The sequence below is a fragment of the Hippocampus bargibanti genome, linkage group LG02, assembly GCF_051943395.1.
Source record: "Hippocampus bargibanti isolate YZ-2025 linkage group LG02, ASM5194339v1, whole genome shotgun sequence".
Taxonomy (NCBI): domain Eukaryota; kingdom Metazoa; phylum Chordata; class Actinopteri; order Syngnathiformes; family Syngnathidae; genus Hippocampus; species Hippocampus bargibanti.
The window spans coordinates 12,770,213-12,788,510 of NC_142735.1; the positions used below are offsets into that span (position 1 = coordinate 12,770,213).

The 18,298-nt window shown below is 41.7% G+C and overlaps 1 protein-coding gene across 6 annotated transcripts in view; it reads right to left on the reverse strand.

Moving 5' to 3' along the window:
• Positions 1 to 1,067: 1,067 nt before the first annotated feature.
• Positions 1,068 to 18,298, reverse strand: part of htr4 (5-hydroxytryptamine receptor 4) — an 82,224-nt gene continuing 64,993 nt past the window's right edge. For 4 of the 6 annotated variants that reach the window (XM_088989426.1, XM_088989424.1, XM_088989425.1 and 1 more), the window contains 2 exons: positions 14,570 to 15,138; positions 1,072 to 4,237 (listed from right to left, as the gene is read on the reverse strand). In XM_088989426.1, the coding sequence (XP_088845552.1) occupies positions 4,159 to 4,237; positions 14,570 to 15,138 (648 nt within the window). In that variant the 3' untranslated portion in view covers positions 1,072 to 4,158. Of the gene's footprint in view, positions 4,238 to 9,454; positions 9,569 to 14,569; positions 15,139 to 18,298 lie in introns of all 6 variants that reach the window. The other 2 variants (XR_016114140.1, XR_016114139.1) reach the window with 2 other exon arrangements.

An 18,298-nucleotide genomic window follows, 5' to 3' on the forward strand; every position in this document is an offset into this window, starting at 1 on the left:
TCAAGACAGTTGAGATGATGGTGGACTTCAGGAAACATCCATCACCACAGCTACCCCTCACACTATCCAACTGCCTGGTGTCAACCGTTGAGACCTTCAAGTTCCTGGGAATCACAGTCTCCCAGGACATGAAGTGGGAGGTCAACACCAACTCTATCCTGAAAAAGGCCCAACAGAGAATGTACTTCCTGAGGCTGCTAAAGAAGCATGGCCTGCCACAGGAGGTGCTGCAACATTTCTACACGGCTGTCATCGAATCCATCCTGTGTTCTTCCATCACCGTTTGGTTCGGGGCCGCCACAAAAATGGACAAAATCCGACTTCAACGGACAGTTAGGACGGCGGAAAAAATCATTGGCACCGCCCTACCCACTCTCGAGGACTTGCACACTGCAAGAATCCAAACTAGGGCGCGGAAAATCCTACTGGACCCTCCGCACCCTGCCCACCACCTTTTCCAGCTACTCCCCTCAGGCAGGCGCTACCGATCCATGCTCACCAAATCCAGCAGACATTTAAACAGCTTCTTCCCCCAAGCCATTAACTCTTTGAACTCTTTCAACAGTAGCCAAAATGGAACTGTATAGTGCCACTTAGCAGTTTTTTTGACAACGATACTAGTGCAGCGTGTTCTACCGGAAACAAATTCCTTGTGTGTTCTACATACTTGGCAATAAAGATGATTCTGATTCTGATTCAAATTGTCTTTGCAGGTGAATTTAGGAAAGCAATGCCAATCAAGTTTCGTGATGCAAATTCAAGGGGCCTGTGTAGAAGACACAAGAAGCCACCAATGCCCCCACCCCCTAAAATCAAACAAACACTATAGCTTGCTAAAGTTGCATGACGTAAACATGCTTGCCTACTGTATATTCCCAGTCCCGAGGATGATGGATCATGTGGCCCGTGGAGGTAGCGTGGGAGCTGCATGGAATGATGGGAAATCATCATGTACCCACGCATGCATACAAATACACATGTGGCTGCCAATTTTGAATGTCAAGGGAAAGTCCATTTATTCCAAGAGTGTGTTTCAAAAACTGAACTTAAATTAGTTCACCACACACAAAGTGAAATAGTGCTTTTATTATTTGTTTCAGCTTTTAAGATTATGGCAGAAAGACAAAAACAGTATTTGGAATACTCCAAATGGCCAACAGCAAAGGATCTTGAACAGAGAAATGCTGTTCTTCTGAAATATATTCAAGTCATATTCTCCCAGTACTTTGCTGGGCTTTCTTTTGCGTTAATGACAACATCAAGGTGGCATGGCACGAAAGCAACCAAGCTTTGGCACAGTTTAGGTATTACAGTAGATGAAAATGCTTTGTTATAGGCGTTCCGGATCATCTACCTTTCAGGGGTTCTCTTCCTTCATTCTCCTGTAGATGAGTGGTTCTTAACCTTTTTAGAGGTAGCCAACCCAATCAGTTAAACAGGCACATTCACTGAAACCTTGAGTGAAAAATAAATACAGTACATGTATATTTTTATTCAATATATGGAAAACACGTAAAAAAACCTGAAGAGATAAGTCTACTTTTTATTATATGACGTTGTATCACAACAGTCACATGTTGATGATTAAGTGAACTACATTTCTGACAGCACTGATTGGACAACCAATGTCATGTGATCATCAACATCGGGTGATGGCCAAGCGGGGGTGTCCTAACTAATTAACATGTGTCTGACCAACCACGGTAGAAGCTCCGTCCAACCCCTGAGACGGACTCACCGGACCAAGGTTAAGAACCACTTGGCTAGACAATACCACATACATTTTTTTAGGAGTTCAATTCAGGTGAGTTTGATGGTCCATCGACCACTGTTATTTCACGGTTCTCAAAACGGCTAATTGCTCTCTTTGGATTTATGGGCAGTTTCCAAATCCTGATGGAAAATAAAACTATTTTCCACCACAAAGCACTTTGACACTATGAAACGTAAAGCGCTTGAAGTCCAAGAAGATAGCCGCGTTGACTATCAACTTGAGAAAAGACACTGAACTTTGAACCACTGTGCATTTGATCTGTACTTTTCAGCATTATTCTGTTTTTTTTAACTTTGATTTGGTTTTGTTTCTTCCTTTTTTGTCTTCCTTGTTCGATTTTGTTCCCACCTGTTCTTATCATACAGCTCCCTTGTGTTAATCAATTAGCTCCCTCAATCCTTTGTGTCTTGTGTCGGTCTTCCTGGTTGTCTTATCCATTTACTTGGATTAAGATCCCCAGTTCCTGTCAGTCTTTGTTGGATCGTTGTTGCAGTCTGTTATGGGTTTTGGTTTGTCCGTTTGCTTTTTCTGACTTTTTGTGTATTGGCTTTAGTTTTTCTAGTGTGCCCCTGCAATTGTCTTTAATGGATTTTGTTCAGCACACCAAGGTTCTCCTACCCCTCTGCTTTTCTCTTGGTGGTTGGGGGTGCGTTCACTACACATGACACATAACTATTTGTCCTTAGCCCAGCACAGAAGCTTCTTCTGACTTTTTTTGGTTCAGGACAGGCTACCATCACCCCAGTCACTTGTAACGATAATGCCAATATTGCAATATTAAAATTGCCATATTGTTTTTGTTGTGTCAGTTAAATTTTAATTATGCATATTTTGGCCCCATACAATTAAGACCCACCCTAATCCCCCTTTTGAAATGAATGGACTTTCAATATCCACATTATCATTCACCCATAATGAGTTGTAAGAAACCGGAAACAAACAAAAAAAAACATACTTTGCACAGATGGATGCACACACATTGTTGGAAAAAATGCGCAGGTATGTCACATGAAGTGTGTGAAAAAAGTTCCAGGGCTGGTGTCACAAAACATATTTTTCAAATCTAAACTGCAAAATTTTACAGTTGAAAAGTGCAGTCAGGTCCAGAACGATTAGGGCATTGACACAATACTCATCTATTCGTCTGTAAACAACACCACAATCAATTTGAAACAAATGTGCTTTAACTGCAGACATTGAGGATATTCACATCCAAATTACATAGACAATGTAGGAAGTACAACTGTTTGTAGAGTTGGTATGGCTCCCACTTTGTAGGTGACCAAAAGCAATCCAACAGGTGTCTGCCCAGCTTTTCTGTTATTATAGTATTATTAGCATTTTTATGCGCCTTATTGTCTGCTGCACCTTATATATGGAAAAAGTTTAAGAATACACCATCCATTGGGGGTACACCTTATACTCCGGTGCGCCTTATACACTGGAAAATATGGTAATTTAAATTCTTAATTAATTTACCTGGGCTGCTTTTCCTTGAGGGTCCTAGAATACCTCAGTAACATAAACTAGGCCCACCAATATCAATGTATCTCACCATTATTTCTGAGCCAAAAATATGCATGTAATCACATCACCTTTGTTTACACATTCAAAATTTTACAAATTCAAATTACAGTTGAAAAATGGCACCCTTCAATTTTCCTCTATATGGCCCTCAATTGAAAAAGTATGGACACCCCTGTATTTAACCAGGTAAAATCAAATAAAAGCTTACTGAGAGAAAAAATGTAAACATTTAGGAATAAAATCCAAACTACATCTGACAATGGAACGGATTCACTAATTGATTGCAAAGAATTTGCCACCAAATCTTTAAGAGTAAAGATCGCAATTCTCCTCTTAGGGAGATATGTTGTAATTCCTGCACTATTCACCTGGTTTCAAATTAAAGCTAAATATCTGCAATGAAAGTGCATCTTGTCCATTTCCATGCGCCCACCTGGATACAATACATATGTACACACACAGGCATTCACACAAATGCATTATGACTCACACGTGTGCACGTGTGCATGCACACCCACGCACACAATCACATTCTGAAAAGTTAAATCACCATGGAAACATGTGCGCACAGACACACACACGCGCACACACACACGCGCACACACACACACATGTTGTAAATGTACTCTCAAATTAAATATGATATCAAAATTAACAACGCTTTGGAAACATCACACCCTCAAAGTCCCACAGGTGGGACTACTTTGTCAGGACCACAGTCACATTGGGGTGGGGACCAGAAGCAGAGCTGGTTTGGCCTCCATTTAGCAGACTCTGTTGGCCGGTGCGGACCTGGGCCAGCTTCGCGCTGCGGCCGGTTCCTGCATATGTGCTTGGTGGCGGAGTGTGACAGTGTGTCACAAGCAGGACTCTGCATTGTCGTGGAGCATTTTCTTCTCCTGATCCGTGTGGTTCCCGTTGTGAAGCACCAAATACCTGACACACACCACATCAAAGAAGGCACAACATGTCAAACGGAAGATATTTTCATCCCAAGTCACACGTGGACACAGCGAGGGAGTGGTCTACTTTTTGAAAACAAATTCCCCTATTTTATACACTGGTAATTGTGAAATTATAAACAGTGCCACATACTTTTATATCACATAATACAGTACATCTGCACTGGCAAATGGCTGTCACGCAATGCTTATAAGAAAGTTGATTTTTGCGCACGTGTGCTGTTCAGCAGCAGCTGTATTACTCGTTCTCTCCCTTGCTCCTCAAGGCTGCCTTTGGCTTCCTTTAGCTGTCAATCAACACCAAGCGTGAAAGTAGAATGTCGAACTGAGCTTTCAATGCAATACAATGCTGGCAAGGTCATGTGATTGATTTTGTCCTCATTCAGATGTTAATATCTTGAATATTCTTAACTCGCCGATGATACGATAACACCCTATCGTCTAGGCCGAGACCAAATGAAATATAAACACGTCAAGTGGAATGAAAATAGCCGAATCCAAATGTAATGTTATTTACAATTCACGGGAGTCGGATATTCCTTTTACCAATTCGAACAAGCGTCATGCAAAAAGTTCAATCAGAATAGCCGTGCTGTGTCCAGTCTGCACGTGTTGTGTTTTAACGTAAATGCATTGTGACATCATTGCATTTACAATTTAACTCATTCGCTGCCATCCCTGAATTTATTCGGGCATTGAGAATATGACGTGGAGCGCCATTCCCGAATTGGTTTGGTTTTCGGTTTTTCTTGCGGGGGTGCCGATCAAGCATTGGTAAGACCTCTGGCAATGTTTTTTCCCTTCCTTTTTTTCCATGTTTAGCGCTTTGTTACAGCTTCAACTGTTGTTAAAGTGCTATATACAGCAAACCAATATGTATGTATTGCGTTGTATTTTGGACAACCACCCTCATTTCAAGCTCATATAACTCCAGAACCACATAACATAGGAATTAACTTTTTTTTTGAAAGAAGAGAGTCTAAGGTTGTATTGAATGTTGTATTGCAGGAGTGTCAATCTCATTTTTGGCCATGGGCCACATTGTAGTTCCAGTTTCCCCTCACGGGCCATAATGAATTTGGGGAAACCATTAGAATGTTTCATCTCCTCCACATATTACATATAGATCATGCAAAAAATTAATGAATAACTAGTTTTCAAATCTGAAGTCAGCAATAATGACTGTTATTGTGGTTTACAGACAACAATTTGAAAATTTGGTTCAGACATCATGGGATTTCACAAGTTTGATTTGCTTTCGTGGGCCGAAAAAAAATGATGTGGTGAGCCAGATTTGGCCCCTGGGCCTTGACTTTGATACCTGTGCTGTATTGTATAAAGCTGTATTGAATGTTTATGTCGTCCTTAAACTCAATATTCTGTGGTTCCTGCAATTTGAGTGACAATGACAAAAACCCTGGCACTGGACGGGACACATTTTTGCACATCGTCTGGCAGTGAATGAGTTAAAATGGCAACATCTTTCCAAAGCTCCTCTGCTATTTTTTTGTAACTTGTTTTTAGATTTGACCTTAAAAACATGACACCTATGTACTTTCCAAAATGTACAAATGAATTGCATCTTCATAAAATTGATGTTTACCATCAATCTCTGCATTTCACGGCTACAACATAGTTTATCTGATTCAACAAGTGGAGCAGATCAGAAAAGATCACGTCAGATGTCAACAGGTAGCCAGAAATTTCATTTTGAATCATTTTAATCGGAATGACAGAAAAACTCCCAAAACAGATTTTAACATTGTGCTTGTGATTCAACTGGTGCGTGGGCAGTTAATGTCATGGCAGGATTAAGCGTCGTTGGTCCATTATGGCGTCACGCCGGTACCGGGAAATACCACATCTCGTTATGGCAAACCAAAGCTTATTAGAAGTGCCAAAAAACAAAAAAGCCCAGCTGTGCGTAGTCGGGTAGGAAAGCAACAGAAATGAGGTGACCCTCTGCACTCTCGTTATTCCTACACCCGTGGAACACCTCGAACGCAGCATTCACTGGATTTAATGAGGACCAACAGACGGAACATTTTTACTTTCTACTCCATGTGTGTGTGTGTGTACGTGTGTGTTGAGCATCTCACAGTAGATTAGAGGTTCATTACTTCCGGATGAGTGACAGCCGTGGCGCACCATTAGTCAACTAATCACTCTCAGAAGAGATTTTAGTGTGTGTGTGTGTGTGTGTGTGTGTGCGCGCGCGTGTGTGTGTGTGTGTGTGTGTGTGTGTGTGCGCACGCACACGGTATACGTGGCCAGCGTCCATGATCACTTCCAGTAAGGCGTCTTCAGGTCAACAAACACCCTTATTTTTTAGTTTGAAGTTTAAGTCATCAAACGCAAAGCGTGTACTTGATGTATTTATTATGTGGCGTCGCCATGACAACAATCAAGTTCGGGTTTACTGGAATTGTTTTGTTATTTATTGTGACTGAAGTAGTAAAAAAAGTGTGGCCAAATGTCACCATCCAGGTAATGCACCTAGAATAAACCGCAACCAGTTCAAATTAGAGTGCAACTTTGAACCCTTTTGTTCACACTTGTCACTGCAGCCTGTCAACTTCTGTTATTAATGTTGGCAGTAAAGTCGGACGTCAGCCTTCACAGCGCACTACAATTTACAAGCTTCTCTCCTCGAGAGTTTTGATATCGAACATGTTGAACTGTCAGTGCTGTCGATAGTTATTCCAAATCAGTTTTCTTCTGTGTACATGTTATTCATGCGTTGGTATGCTTGTCACAACAGTGAACAGCTCTTCATATGCTGAAAAATAATGTTTTAAAATGTTCAATGTTTTTTCCAGAATATTTTGTTTCAAGCATTTGAACATTTTCCAAATGTATGTATTTTAAAATATTATTTCAGCAGAACTATCGTCATGAGTATCTCCATTGTTTCTTTTTTAATATTACAAACACCGTAAGTACAATTTGAAGTTGTCTTGTTTTATTGTTTCATTAACACTACTATGTGTGGATATAGCCTCAAAGTTAATATTGTGATTATATTTGATCTGCATTATCTCCAAACCAAAATGTGTAGGAGGAGTCAGTCTTTGTGGGTTCAAATGGAAAAAAACAAATAAGCATCAAAACGCTTGCTACTAAACAGAATTGCAGACTTCCTTTTTCTGGAATTGTTTTTTGGAAGATTTTATGGGTCTGCTTATGGATAGATGGATTTGCCTTTATTAGTCTCACAGTGGAGAAATTTACATTTTACAGCAGCAAAGTGATGAAAGGAATGAAAGTAGAAAAACAAAATACATGGGCTGCTGGAAAGGCAGCCACTCGCGCGGCGCCGTCTTGAAGTCAAAAGAACCAAAAAATAAAAATAAATAATATGACAACACAAAGACACAGAGAGGCATTCATTCTTAAGCACTTTCTGTACCCTCTTTGTTATAAGAAGCAGTTCTAGATGAAAGAGGAGAAGATCAAAGCGTCTTTCCACCAGTGGATCAGGGACAACATGGTGGAATGTGCACGCCGACTACAAGCTAAATGTTGAAAGCAAACACGCAGCTGTAGCCTCCATTGACGAAAAGAGATTGTCTCACATCTCCTGTCCCAAATAAAGCCGCTTCAATTCCAAGCCGCAACAGTTCCACGCGGGCTCTTCAAGCCATGCATTCATTCATGAGAGCACTTGCTGACGGCTGCCTCCTCGGGCGCCATCTTGGACTCCATTGTTGACGTGCCTTTGATTTGCTGAGTGAAATTGGTTTCACGGGCTGAATCTTAATTGAAATCGATGCAGGTTTGATTCAGATAAAGAAAGTCAAATCTTGTTACTTTTCAGCCATTTGTTGGTTGATTCTTCATAACGACGCCTATCAAATTTCAATGGGGCTTTGGGGACTGATGTGTTTAATAATGTACGGCGGAACAGAGTCAATTACTGAGGTTTCTTGAGACTTGACTGTGTGCAATCATTTGAAAGAAGGATGAGTAAAATCCACTGTCCTGTTTGCCAAGCCAAATCAACTTCAGGGGAGCTGAGTTTTGAAGTGAACACATGAGGAGGATCCGCCTGCCTGCTTGATTCAAAGAAATGGTGATATATTTTGACATCGGCCCTCTTCAATCACACGACAGCATGTGATGATGTACATGAACCTTCATCTTCAGCGCCACTGACAAAGCAAACGGAGCAGAATGCTCCAGGAACTGAGCTAAACTGCTTTATTTGCAATCACACTGCAGCTAAGCTTCAGCGTTGCCACTGGCAACAAGCGTTCATCCCCCCCAAAAAAATATCATTAAATGTGATGCTTGGTGCCTTTTACCCTTTCTAAACCAGGCAACGGGCGCACACACACGCGCGCACACACATGCACACACGTAAACACACACCCACACACACAAACACGCACACAAACGCACGCATACACACACACACACACACACACACACACACACACACACACACACACACACACACACACACACACACACACACACACACATCCAATTTAAATAATGAGGTATTAGACTTCAAAGGAGGCACACTCCCGAGTCGAAAGAAATTCAGAAGCTCAGGTAGCATGGCATGCAGTGGTAGAGAAAAGGTCACTATTATTCCTTTTGTAGGAACTATATACAGACCTTAGGGGCTAAAATAAAAGTTTAGTGAACTACCTTAACACAGAGTTTAGATTAGGAATAAGCAATAGACATTGTACGATACACTCATATATGCGCACACACAAGAAGTCTGTCTCTGTGGCATCTTCTCATCTTCCTGTGGCCAAGGTAGGGGGTTTGGGGAGGGGGGGTTTGGACACATGGCTTGGCTGTGTGCATACTGCAGTACCATTCAAAGAGCTATGACCACGGACACTCACTTATAGCTCTGAAAATGGCGCTGCGATCTGCAACAGAGGCTCGTCAGGCAATCCGTGGTCTCATTGTGCGCACACGCAGACACACACATATACACGCACACAATTTGCTCCATGGTGACATGAAGCAAAACAACAATTTCAAACAAAGAAGCTATTTTTTGTCCACAACACACAGACAACAATTGTCCTCTTTTTGTGATACGCAATTGACATATTTTTCTAACTGATTCTATTCAATTTGTAATTGATATCAATGTAGGAAAGCAATGCATGTGTGCGTGTGCACGTGTGTGTGCACGTGTGTGTGTGTGTGTGTACGCCAGACTCACTTGAGCGAGCGAGCTAGAGAGCGCGAACCTGCGGGTGAGGTTTAGAGCAGCTAGACAGACACTGGCCTGGTGTTGCACAACCAGAGCAGCAGTTTGGAGGCGGAGGAGCAGCTGCTGGAGATACGATCAGGGAGGACAAGGAGGAGGGGGAAAGAAGCAGGTGAACCACAGATGTGGTTAAGGGGGAAATTTGGTTAAGGAGGAAAGAGGATGCAAGAAAATGTACAATGGCATGTGATGTGCAAAATATGACACGAGCAAACAAAAGGATGGAGGATGAGTGGATGGAACATCAACGGACCAATGACAGGCAGAGGTGATGAAGATGGAGAAAAATTGCAAACGAAACGGAGGACACAAAAGGTTTTAAGACAAAAAAAGAAAGAAAAGAATGATGAAAGGGAGGTGGGGAAGCGAAATAGAGGATGAAAAAAACAAGGGGATGGTGAAAAGGAGGATGAAGAATAAAGGAAAATGAATGATGGAAGGGAGGAGAGGAATTGAAACAGGGAGTAAAAGGTAAAGGAGGCGTAAAACAAAAATGATAAAAGTGTCAGATGAATGGGAATGAGCGGAGACACAGAGAAGGAGTATGAGTCAGGAAGGATGTGTCGTCAGAAGGACAAAGTGCAGGATAAATGGAGGAGAGGGAGGAGCGAAGGAGGTGAAGAGAAAAGGGCAAATTGAAAGATGGAAATCAAGGGTGAGAGGCAAGAAGGAAACGGAGATGAATATGGATGGAAAGTCAAACAAGAAAAATGTATTGAAAAAGAAAAGAGGATAAAAACGGGAAGGGGACAAAAGGGAGGGTGAAAAACAGGGTTAATGTTCACGTGTACAGTCAATCAACGAGAGACCAGATGAGCATTTACATTGGCGAGACTGTGAGCTGTATCCATGTTCCATTCCCATTTTCAACAACAAATGATGAGCATCATCATCTTTGTGCAAAGGAGACTGCAGATACATATGTCAGACATTCCAAAACATTGGAACACTTCTATTGTTGATTTTGAATTCTATTCACATTTATGATTAATGGTTTCTGGTTACATAAAATTGAATTTTGTTTTTGTCAATAAAGTGTTTTTTCTGATATCTCGACATGAACCTCTCACAGTCAAGAATTATTTTAGATGAAATGACTTGTCTTCTCAAAATACCTCTCAGTTTCTCATGAATCTGGTGTATCCATTGTGTCATACGTTTGAATCATTTGGTCAGTATGGTTCATGTCTCCGGTTGAACGTAGTTTTGGTAAATTAAAATCAAATCTCAAATTTGGTGAACAAAAAACTCCATAAAACAAATCAATGTGAGTGTCAGCATTTTGCAATTTCGAGAAAACGGAATAATATCAACTCATGAGATGTTGTCAGAGCAAAGAATTTAGATAACAAAAGATATAATATTGAACTAAGGATGAAAAAGGGCAACTTTAGATGTAAATCTTGAAGCGTAAAAAAACTAAGTGCAAATTAGGAAAAAAAATGGTTCCACAGCATCTTTAGTGTGTTGAAATTTATGGCAAAATGCTTGAGAGAAGCAGCGATAGTGTTTGATTGTGATTATGTGTGTGCATGCGTAAGAGCTTGCTTTATTGTGATTGGCATCCGAGACGAACATTTCCTGTTAGGATTTTTCTCTCTTTGCTTTTGTTTATGTCTACAAGACATTGTTATCTACATGCATGCTCACACGCACACACACACGCGCACACATGCACACACACATAAGCTCTAAACACTGCTGGCAAACAAAAAGGTCAAACATGATTTGGACAGCTAATTATATCAAAATAATATTCAGAAATTCTCAAATGCTTCCAATTAAGACCACCACTGTTTTCCTTTGTCGGATTTCACAACAAAAAGAACAACAAAACAAACAAACAAACAACTTGTGTGGTTGTTGACTTGTCAGCAGGGAATATCTGCAGGACAGATACCAAAAAAAATTTCCTGACACTAAAAGAACAAAGAAAAAAATATTTATTCAGGCTTAAAACATATTAATACGGAAGACCTTTCATCTCAATCTACAAGTCCAAATCATCCAAAATTTGAAATCCATATGAACTTAATTCCAGATAATTTCATTGAAATCCTTCAAGGACAACCGTCGCCTCCGGACAAGTTGGTTCCATAATTTGTAAAATGGAGTCAAATGACTTCTACTGAGCGTATTTTACAAAGATTCCACGGCATATGGCTATATTTTACGTTTTAAGACTCGCGCTGAATATTCCGGAAGTCTTGTTTTTGAGTTGGTGACGAGTCTTCACGTCACGTCACTGAAGGAACGCCCCTGACCGAGAAAGTAGTAGTAGTCCTTTCATCACGTCAATGCATTTTGTGGTACTTTGTTTGGTCTGAAAACTTCGTGTTGATCCGTTCCAAGGAAATAATCAGCCCGTTTCCACGGACTTTGTCACCATCTTCTGGCTCTTTTGGGTGCTACATTTCCCCCCCAGATACCTCAAAATGACACGGAATAAATTCTTCAATCGATTGCAAACATGTATGCTTTCCTCTTCAAAACTATTTGAATCATATTCATAACTGGATGAGTAAAAAGAAAGCATAGTCTCCGAACCTGAAGCCATTGTTTTGATTCTCGAGCAAGGCAAGACGTCTTGGCGTGACACCACGAACAAGGGGGCGGGACCTTCTGAAACTGGCCACTTCCGTTTTCAAATAGAAGTACTTTTTAGACACTTTCAGTCATTTTTATTGGTGTTTTGCATTTGACTAAAAATATCATACTGCGTGTTTTGGGTATTTTAGATGCTATAAAACGTTTTTCTGATGTCAGTTAGGAAACAAAAAAGTGATGTCGGTTGTCCTTTAAATGTCAATTTCTGAAACTCAGGCTTTAAATGCAAGATACACCAAATCCATTTGTCAAATACAACACCTATAATCCAAAACCTCCAATCTCGAACCTTTAATCCAAGGACTTGAACATAGGTTTTATATATATATATATATATATATATATATATATATATATATATATATATTACCGATCCATGCGCACCAAATCCAGCAGACATTTAAACAGCTTCTTCCCCCAAGCCATTAACTCTTTGAACTCTTTCAACAGTAGCCAAAATGGAACTGTATAGTGCCACTTAGCAGTTTTTTTTTTTTTGACAACGATACTAGTGCAGCGTGTTCTACCGGAAACAAATTCCTTGTGTGTTCTACATACTTGGCAATAAAGATGATTCTGATTCTGATTCTGATTATATCTTTAAGACAAAAATCGAATGCCAAGTCCTAAAACCTAAAACCTTGAATACCAATCTTGAAAACTGTCCAAAATTCAAGACTAATCTAATCACTAACCCCAATTTCTTATATGAACACCTGAATCCATCAAACAAAGATCTAAACTCCATAAATGAATATCTTAAATATGAGACCTTAAAATTAGAGAAAGTCAGAGAGGCCAGACTGAGATGGTTTGGACATGTCCAGAGGAGAGAGAGCGACTATATCGGGAGAAGGATGCTGAGCCTTGAACTGCCAGGAAGGAGACCGAGAGGAAGACTGAAGAGGAGGTTTATGGATGTGGTCAAAGAGGACATTAAGGTAATTGGTGTGAGAGAAGAGGATGCACAAAACCAGGTTAGATGGAGGACACTGATTCGCTGTGGCGACCCCTGAAGGGAAAAGCCGAAAGGAAAAGAAGAAGATGAGACCTGAAAATGTCCCCCTTGAAGAAAAGTTCACAAATCAAGGATTTAAAATTTTAGGTCTCTCAGCAAAATTCTGATTTCAACTCCTGATGGTAAAGACATTAGATCCACGTTTTCTAATCCAGAGATTTAAATCCAAGCTTGCACTTGTTTCCTTGTAACGCATAATAGCCATGGAAGGTCAACTGTATTTCGTACGTTTCAACCTCGGCTCTTGGAGGCAGCCAGCAGAGCCTCCCAGATGATGTTCTGACATAATGAAACTCCACTTTTCTTGACATGACATTTACTGTATGCTAAATGCGACGTCTCTGGTTGGAGAGGCAGCACGTGTCCCCAATGGGTCCATTTTAGCTCAGTCCTTTTCAATAAATCGCTGGGTCTCACACCCACACCTTTACATCACGTACGACGTGGTGTGTACTGATCACGCTGGAACATGCAATTTACTCCCAAGATTCATTTTGCCTTCAAGAGACACTGGTTATTTTATTTATTCATTTATTTGACTGAGTTTATATTAATGGATTCTTGGAGCGATTCATACCGTCTATGACGACTCATCCCGTATAGATGTGCCGCGATGATTGCAACAAGATCATTTCACTTTCTCGTCTGTGGATGCCACTGATTTTTTAATTGTTTTTGATATTTTTCAGTGTCTGGCCCACCTTTGATGATTCATCTACATGGAAGGCTGTCAAACTCATTTTTTTTTTGCCGCGGGCCACATTGTAGTTACGGTTTCCTCTCGGGCGCTGTTATGAATTTGGGGAAGCCGTTAGGATGTTTAATCCACTCCACATATGACATATATGAACAAATTACAACAAATTGATTAATAACGAGTTTTCAAATTTGAAGTAAAAAATAATGACTTATTGTGGTTTACGTGGGACCATTTGGAATTTTGATTCGGACTTTAGCAATCATCATGGAAGTTTGATTTGCTTTCGTGGGCCAAACAAAATGATGTGGTGGACCAGATTTAGCCCCCGGGCCTTGACTTTGTCGCCCTTGATCTACAGTGTAAGAATTGTTGCTCGCGGGATCAATAATAAATTAGACAAAATGCTATCATGCAGATATAAACGATTCCCCAGTGATGGAATGTGCGGAAGTGGGCTACAAAGTAGAGATATTCAAGTAAATAATGTAGAATGTGAACAAAACTAGTGGGTCCCAAAGTGTAAGGAGAATATATATCTTAGGAGAAAATGCTCTTATTTTCTGAAAGTGTTAAAGGGTACGTATAACATTTTCAATAAAATTGTTTTTTTTCGGATAACTTTGGAAATAATCATAGCACCATTTTACAAGGTGATAGTTTTCAGCATAAAAAGATTTTTGTTATAAAAATAAGTTGAAACGCACGGTAGCAATGAGCCTAACAGTAGCAGAGTGGCACTTACTTGAGTACGTGCGTGGAGCCATTGATGCGTGTGGCGGCGCAGGCCGCATGAGGTCCCATCAACACGGAAGGTCGGCGGTAGCGCTTGCGTCCGCAGCACAGGATGCTGAGGAAGGCACGGCGGAAGGACTTGTTGAGGAAGGCATAGAGGATGGGGTTGAGCATGGAGTTGATGTAGCCCAGCCATAGGCAGGCCGCCCACAGCTGGTCGGGCGCCGTGTAGCCAATGAAGGGGTCCACTACGTTGGTGATGAAAAAGGGCGCCCAGCATAGGCAGAAGCAGCCCATGATGACGCACAGAGTCTTGGCCGCCTTAGTCTCCACGCGCATGCGGTGGTTGCGCTGCTGGGCGGCCGAGTCCGATGACGACGAGGCGCCACCCGCACGCTGCAGTGCGCCGATCTGGAGGGCGTGCGCCCGCGCCGTCACATAGATCCTTTGGTAGGCCAGCACCATTAGCGCCAGTGGTATATAAAAGGCCACCACTGAGCACGTCACCGCGTATGGCTGGTTCACCAGGAACACGCATGACGTGGTGTTGCTGCCTTCCGTGTGGCGACGCTCATCGATCTGTGTGCATATGCGACACATTGTTTAGCAGGACTCGGGGGCAAAGAATGTCATTGGTCAGCAGCACATGCTTCATTGTCCTTGACATGCATACAAAGAAGTTTACTCTACCGTATCAGTCTATATTATCAACAGACCTCACAGGGCAGAGGGACCAAGTTAATAGCATGTGAAGAATTAAATAGGTTTTACCACGTTTTTTGTTTTAATTCAATGGGCATTGTGATGCTCCCGGGGTCTCCACCTTGGCCACCTGGGGGCGATATAATAGAGACATTTGTCTATACAAGCAGACGGTTATGACTTCTCAGCAGTGGTGGGCCGTGGATTTCATCGCTATGCCTTCAGGAGTGCTAAATCTGAATTAATCCAGACTGAAAAAAGTGTGGTGTGATTTACTACAAGTCCACTAGCTGGTACCATTAGCCAGGACATAAGTGACCGATCTTTCTTAATGATGTCGATTTTTTTCTTGAAAAGTCCGTCTTGAAAATGGCTTTAACAGTAAATCTCCAACCAAACACGTTTCTTCTCCTCCTTCAGCCATTGTGGGTTTGCAAGACTGCTATTAAATCAACACAATATATTTGCTTACAGATACAGTGTGTTAGCTCTGGCCAGTATGCTCTTGTCACTAACTTTGACGTTGATCAGCGCCTTCAAAAAGGCTGTAACAAACGCTCAGCCCGCCACCTCCATTAATTTTCGCGAGACGTTCTCGTTGACGCATTTAAGTATCGCATTACGACAGCACATGCACGTTTTCCGGGTTATCGTGCTCGACATCAATTCCTTTGTACTGCCACCCTCCAACTTTAGATCCACCTTCAAACTCAATCTGAACCTCAGAGTAAGGAAAACCCCCCAAGTGTTCCTCATATCCAAAGCCTTCATCTTATCCCTACCCAGTCATCTATTCGCTCCCCTTCATCACAACATATCTCCTCCTATTTGTATTTGCCTGTATTGTTAATTTTCCCCTGTAAACATATTTAAACACCCCCTTTAAGCCACATCTCTTCATACCTGTGCTCTGACCGGCACAGCAACTGATCTCCAGTTAGCCCCCTAATGAATCCCCTCCCCTACAAAGGCGTTGGTTACCCCTTTTGGGTTGCCAACTCAAACTCCGATTGGTTAAAGGAACCGTTTCATCAACATTTATTTTAAAGCCCCAGGACTTGCAGAACTGATTGTGAAGGCTTCCAGGTAGATTTCTGACCCTGGTAACAAATAATGGCTGAAATGTGATTGGTTAAATGCATACGTACCGAAACGCACGTCTGGAAGTAGCGCAACAGGGGAAAACTAATGAAAGGAAACAACCCGAAAGACAATTTGGAACTATTTAAGAAGGATTCACGGAGAAAATATAATTCACATCAGTCTGTGATTCTGATATTTTTAGGTCAGCAGAGAAGGCTTTGCAGGCCTTGACAGTCCGCTACTGCTTCTGAGTGAGCCGCACCATAATTGGTCGTTCTCCGGAGAGAAAAAATAATATATGCCTGAGCATGTTGTGTGATTGTTGATCTACATGTGTTGCTCCTCTCTTTGTGTCACAACATCTTTTAAAACAATCAACATTTTTGTTTCAGTTCAGCGTCTCCAAAGTTACAATGGATCCCACACGCACACGCAGTTTTGCACCTGCAGATTCAGTTATTGTGTGAGGGCCGGTCCAGTCGTTATCACCCTGTAAATTGTGCACGGAGCCAGTCAAAACGATTCAGAGCCTGATGGAGACTAAGAAATTATCATACAGTAAAGTCTCGTTATATCGATATCGGTTATATCGATAGTACCGCTTATTACGATACTATTTTCATTTCCCTTGCACATTTCTAGTCTTCTTATGTATAATTAGTACCGTTTAGTACGATACCCAGTTATTACGGTGCTCCTTTTCATCCCCCGCCGGCCATTTTTGTTGTTTATATCCATATATCCGTCGCGCCATTGGTCAACTTGGTCACGTGTCTTGTTACGTGAGCCGCCATCGGTCGCGCCATTGGTCGACTTGGTCACATGAGCCGCCATCGGTCGCGCTATTGGTCGACTTGGCCGTGTGACTTTGTCACGTGACACGCCATCGGTCGCGCCATTGGTCAACTTGGTCACGTGTCTTGGTTACGTGTCACGCCATCAGTCGCGCCATTGGTCGACTTGGTCAGGTGACTTGGTTACGTGCCCAGCACCCGTGTAGCAGAGCCATTTTCATTTTCAGACGCTAGCTCGTGTGTAGCAGACGAGATTGAAGTGTTTGTGTTAAAAGGTAAAAATGGGAAGCAGAAGAAGATTGATGACTTTTTTAAATTGTATACATAATACAGTAAGATGTAAGCGTTGCAGTTTCCCTGTTGTGTTATGTACATGCCCACTGTACTGTATATGAATGCAATCGTTTTTTGCAACAATGTTTCTTGTTTTGTATGCTGAAGCGCGATGATTTTGAAAATTATTAACATTCCATACTGTGTATTAAAGGACAGCCGATGTCACTTTTTATTCAAATGCAAATAAAAATGACTTCACGCCAAGACGTCTTGCATTGCTTGTGAATCCAAACAATGGCTTCAGATTCGGATAATATGCTTTCTTGTTACACATCCAGTTATGAATATGTTTCAAATACACTGTAGTTCTGAAGATTAAAGCATACCTGTTTACAATCATTAAAGAATTATATGTGCCATTTTGAGGCAACATTGGGGGAATATCTCTCACCCAAAAAAAAAGGGAGCTAATGGCCAGCTCCGTTTCTTATATGGCGCTTGGCTGCCCTCTTTTGGCGGCTTTTGTTTAATGCAGTTCGGCGCAGGATCGGATATATCGATAGTCCCGGTTATATCGATATTTTTTCGGACTCCCTTGAATATCGATATAACGAGACTTTACTGTATTTAAAAGTTTCATGCTGTTATATGCAGCGGTAGTCGGTAGTCGAGTGGTTAGCACACCGGCTTCACAGTGCAGAGGTCGCTGGTTCGCGTCCCGGTCCGGCCTCCCTGTGTGGAGTTTGCATGTTCTCCCCGGACCCGCGTGGGTCTTCTCCGGGTCCTCCGGTTTCCTCCCACACTCCAAAAACATGCATGGCAGGCAGATTGACCACTCCAAATTGTCCCTAGGTGTGAGTGTGAGAGTGACTGTTGTACGTCTT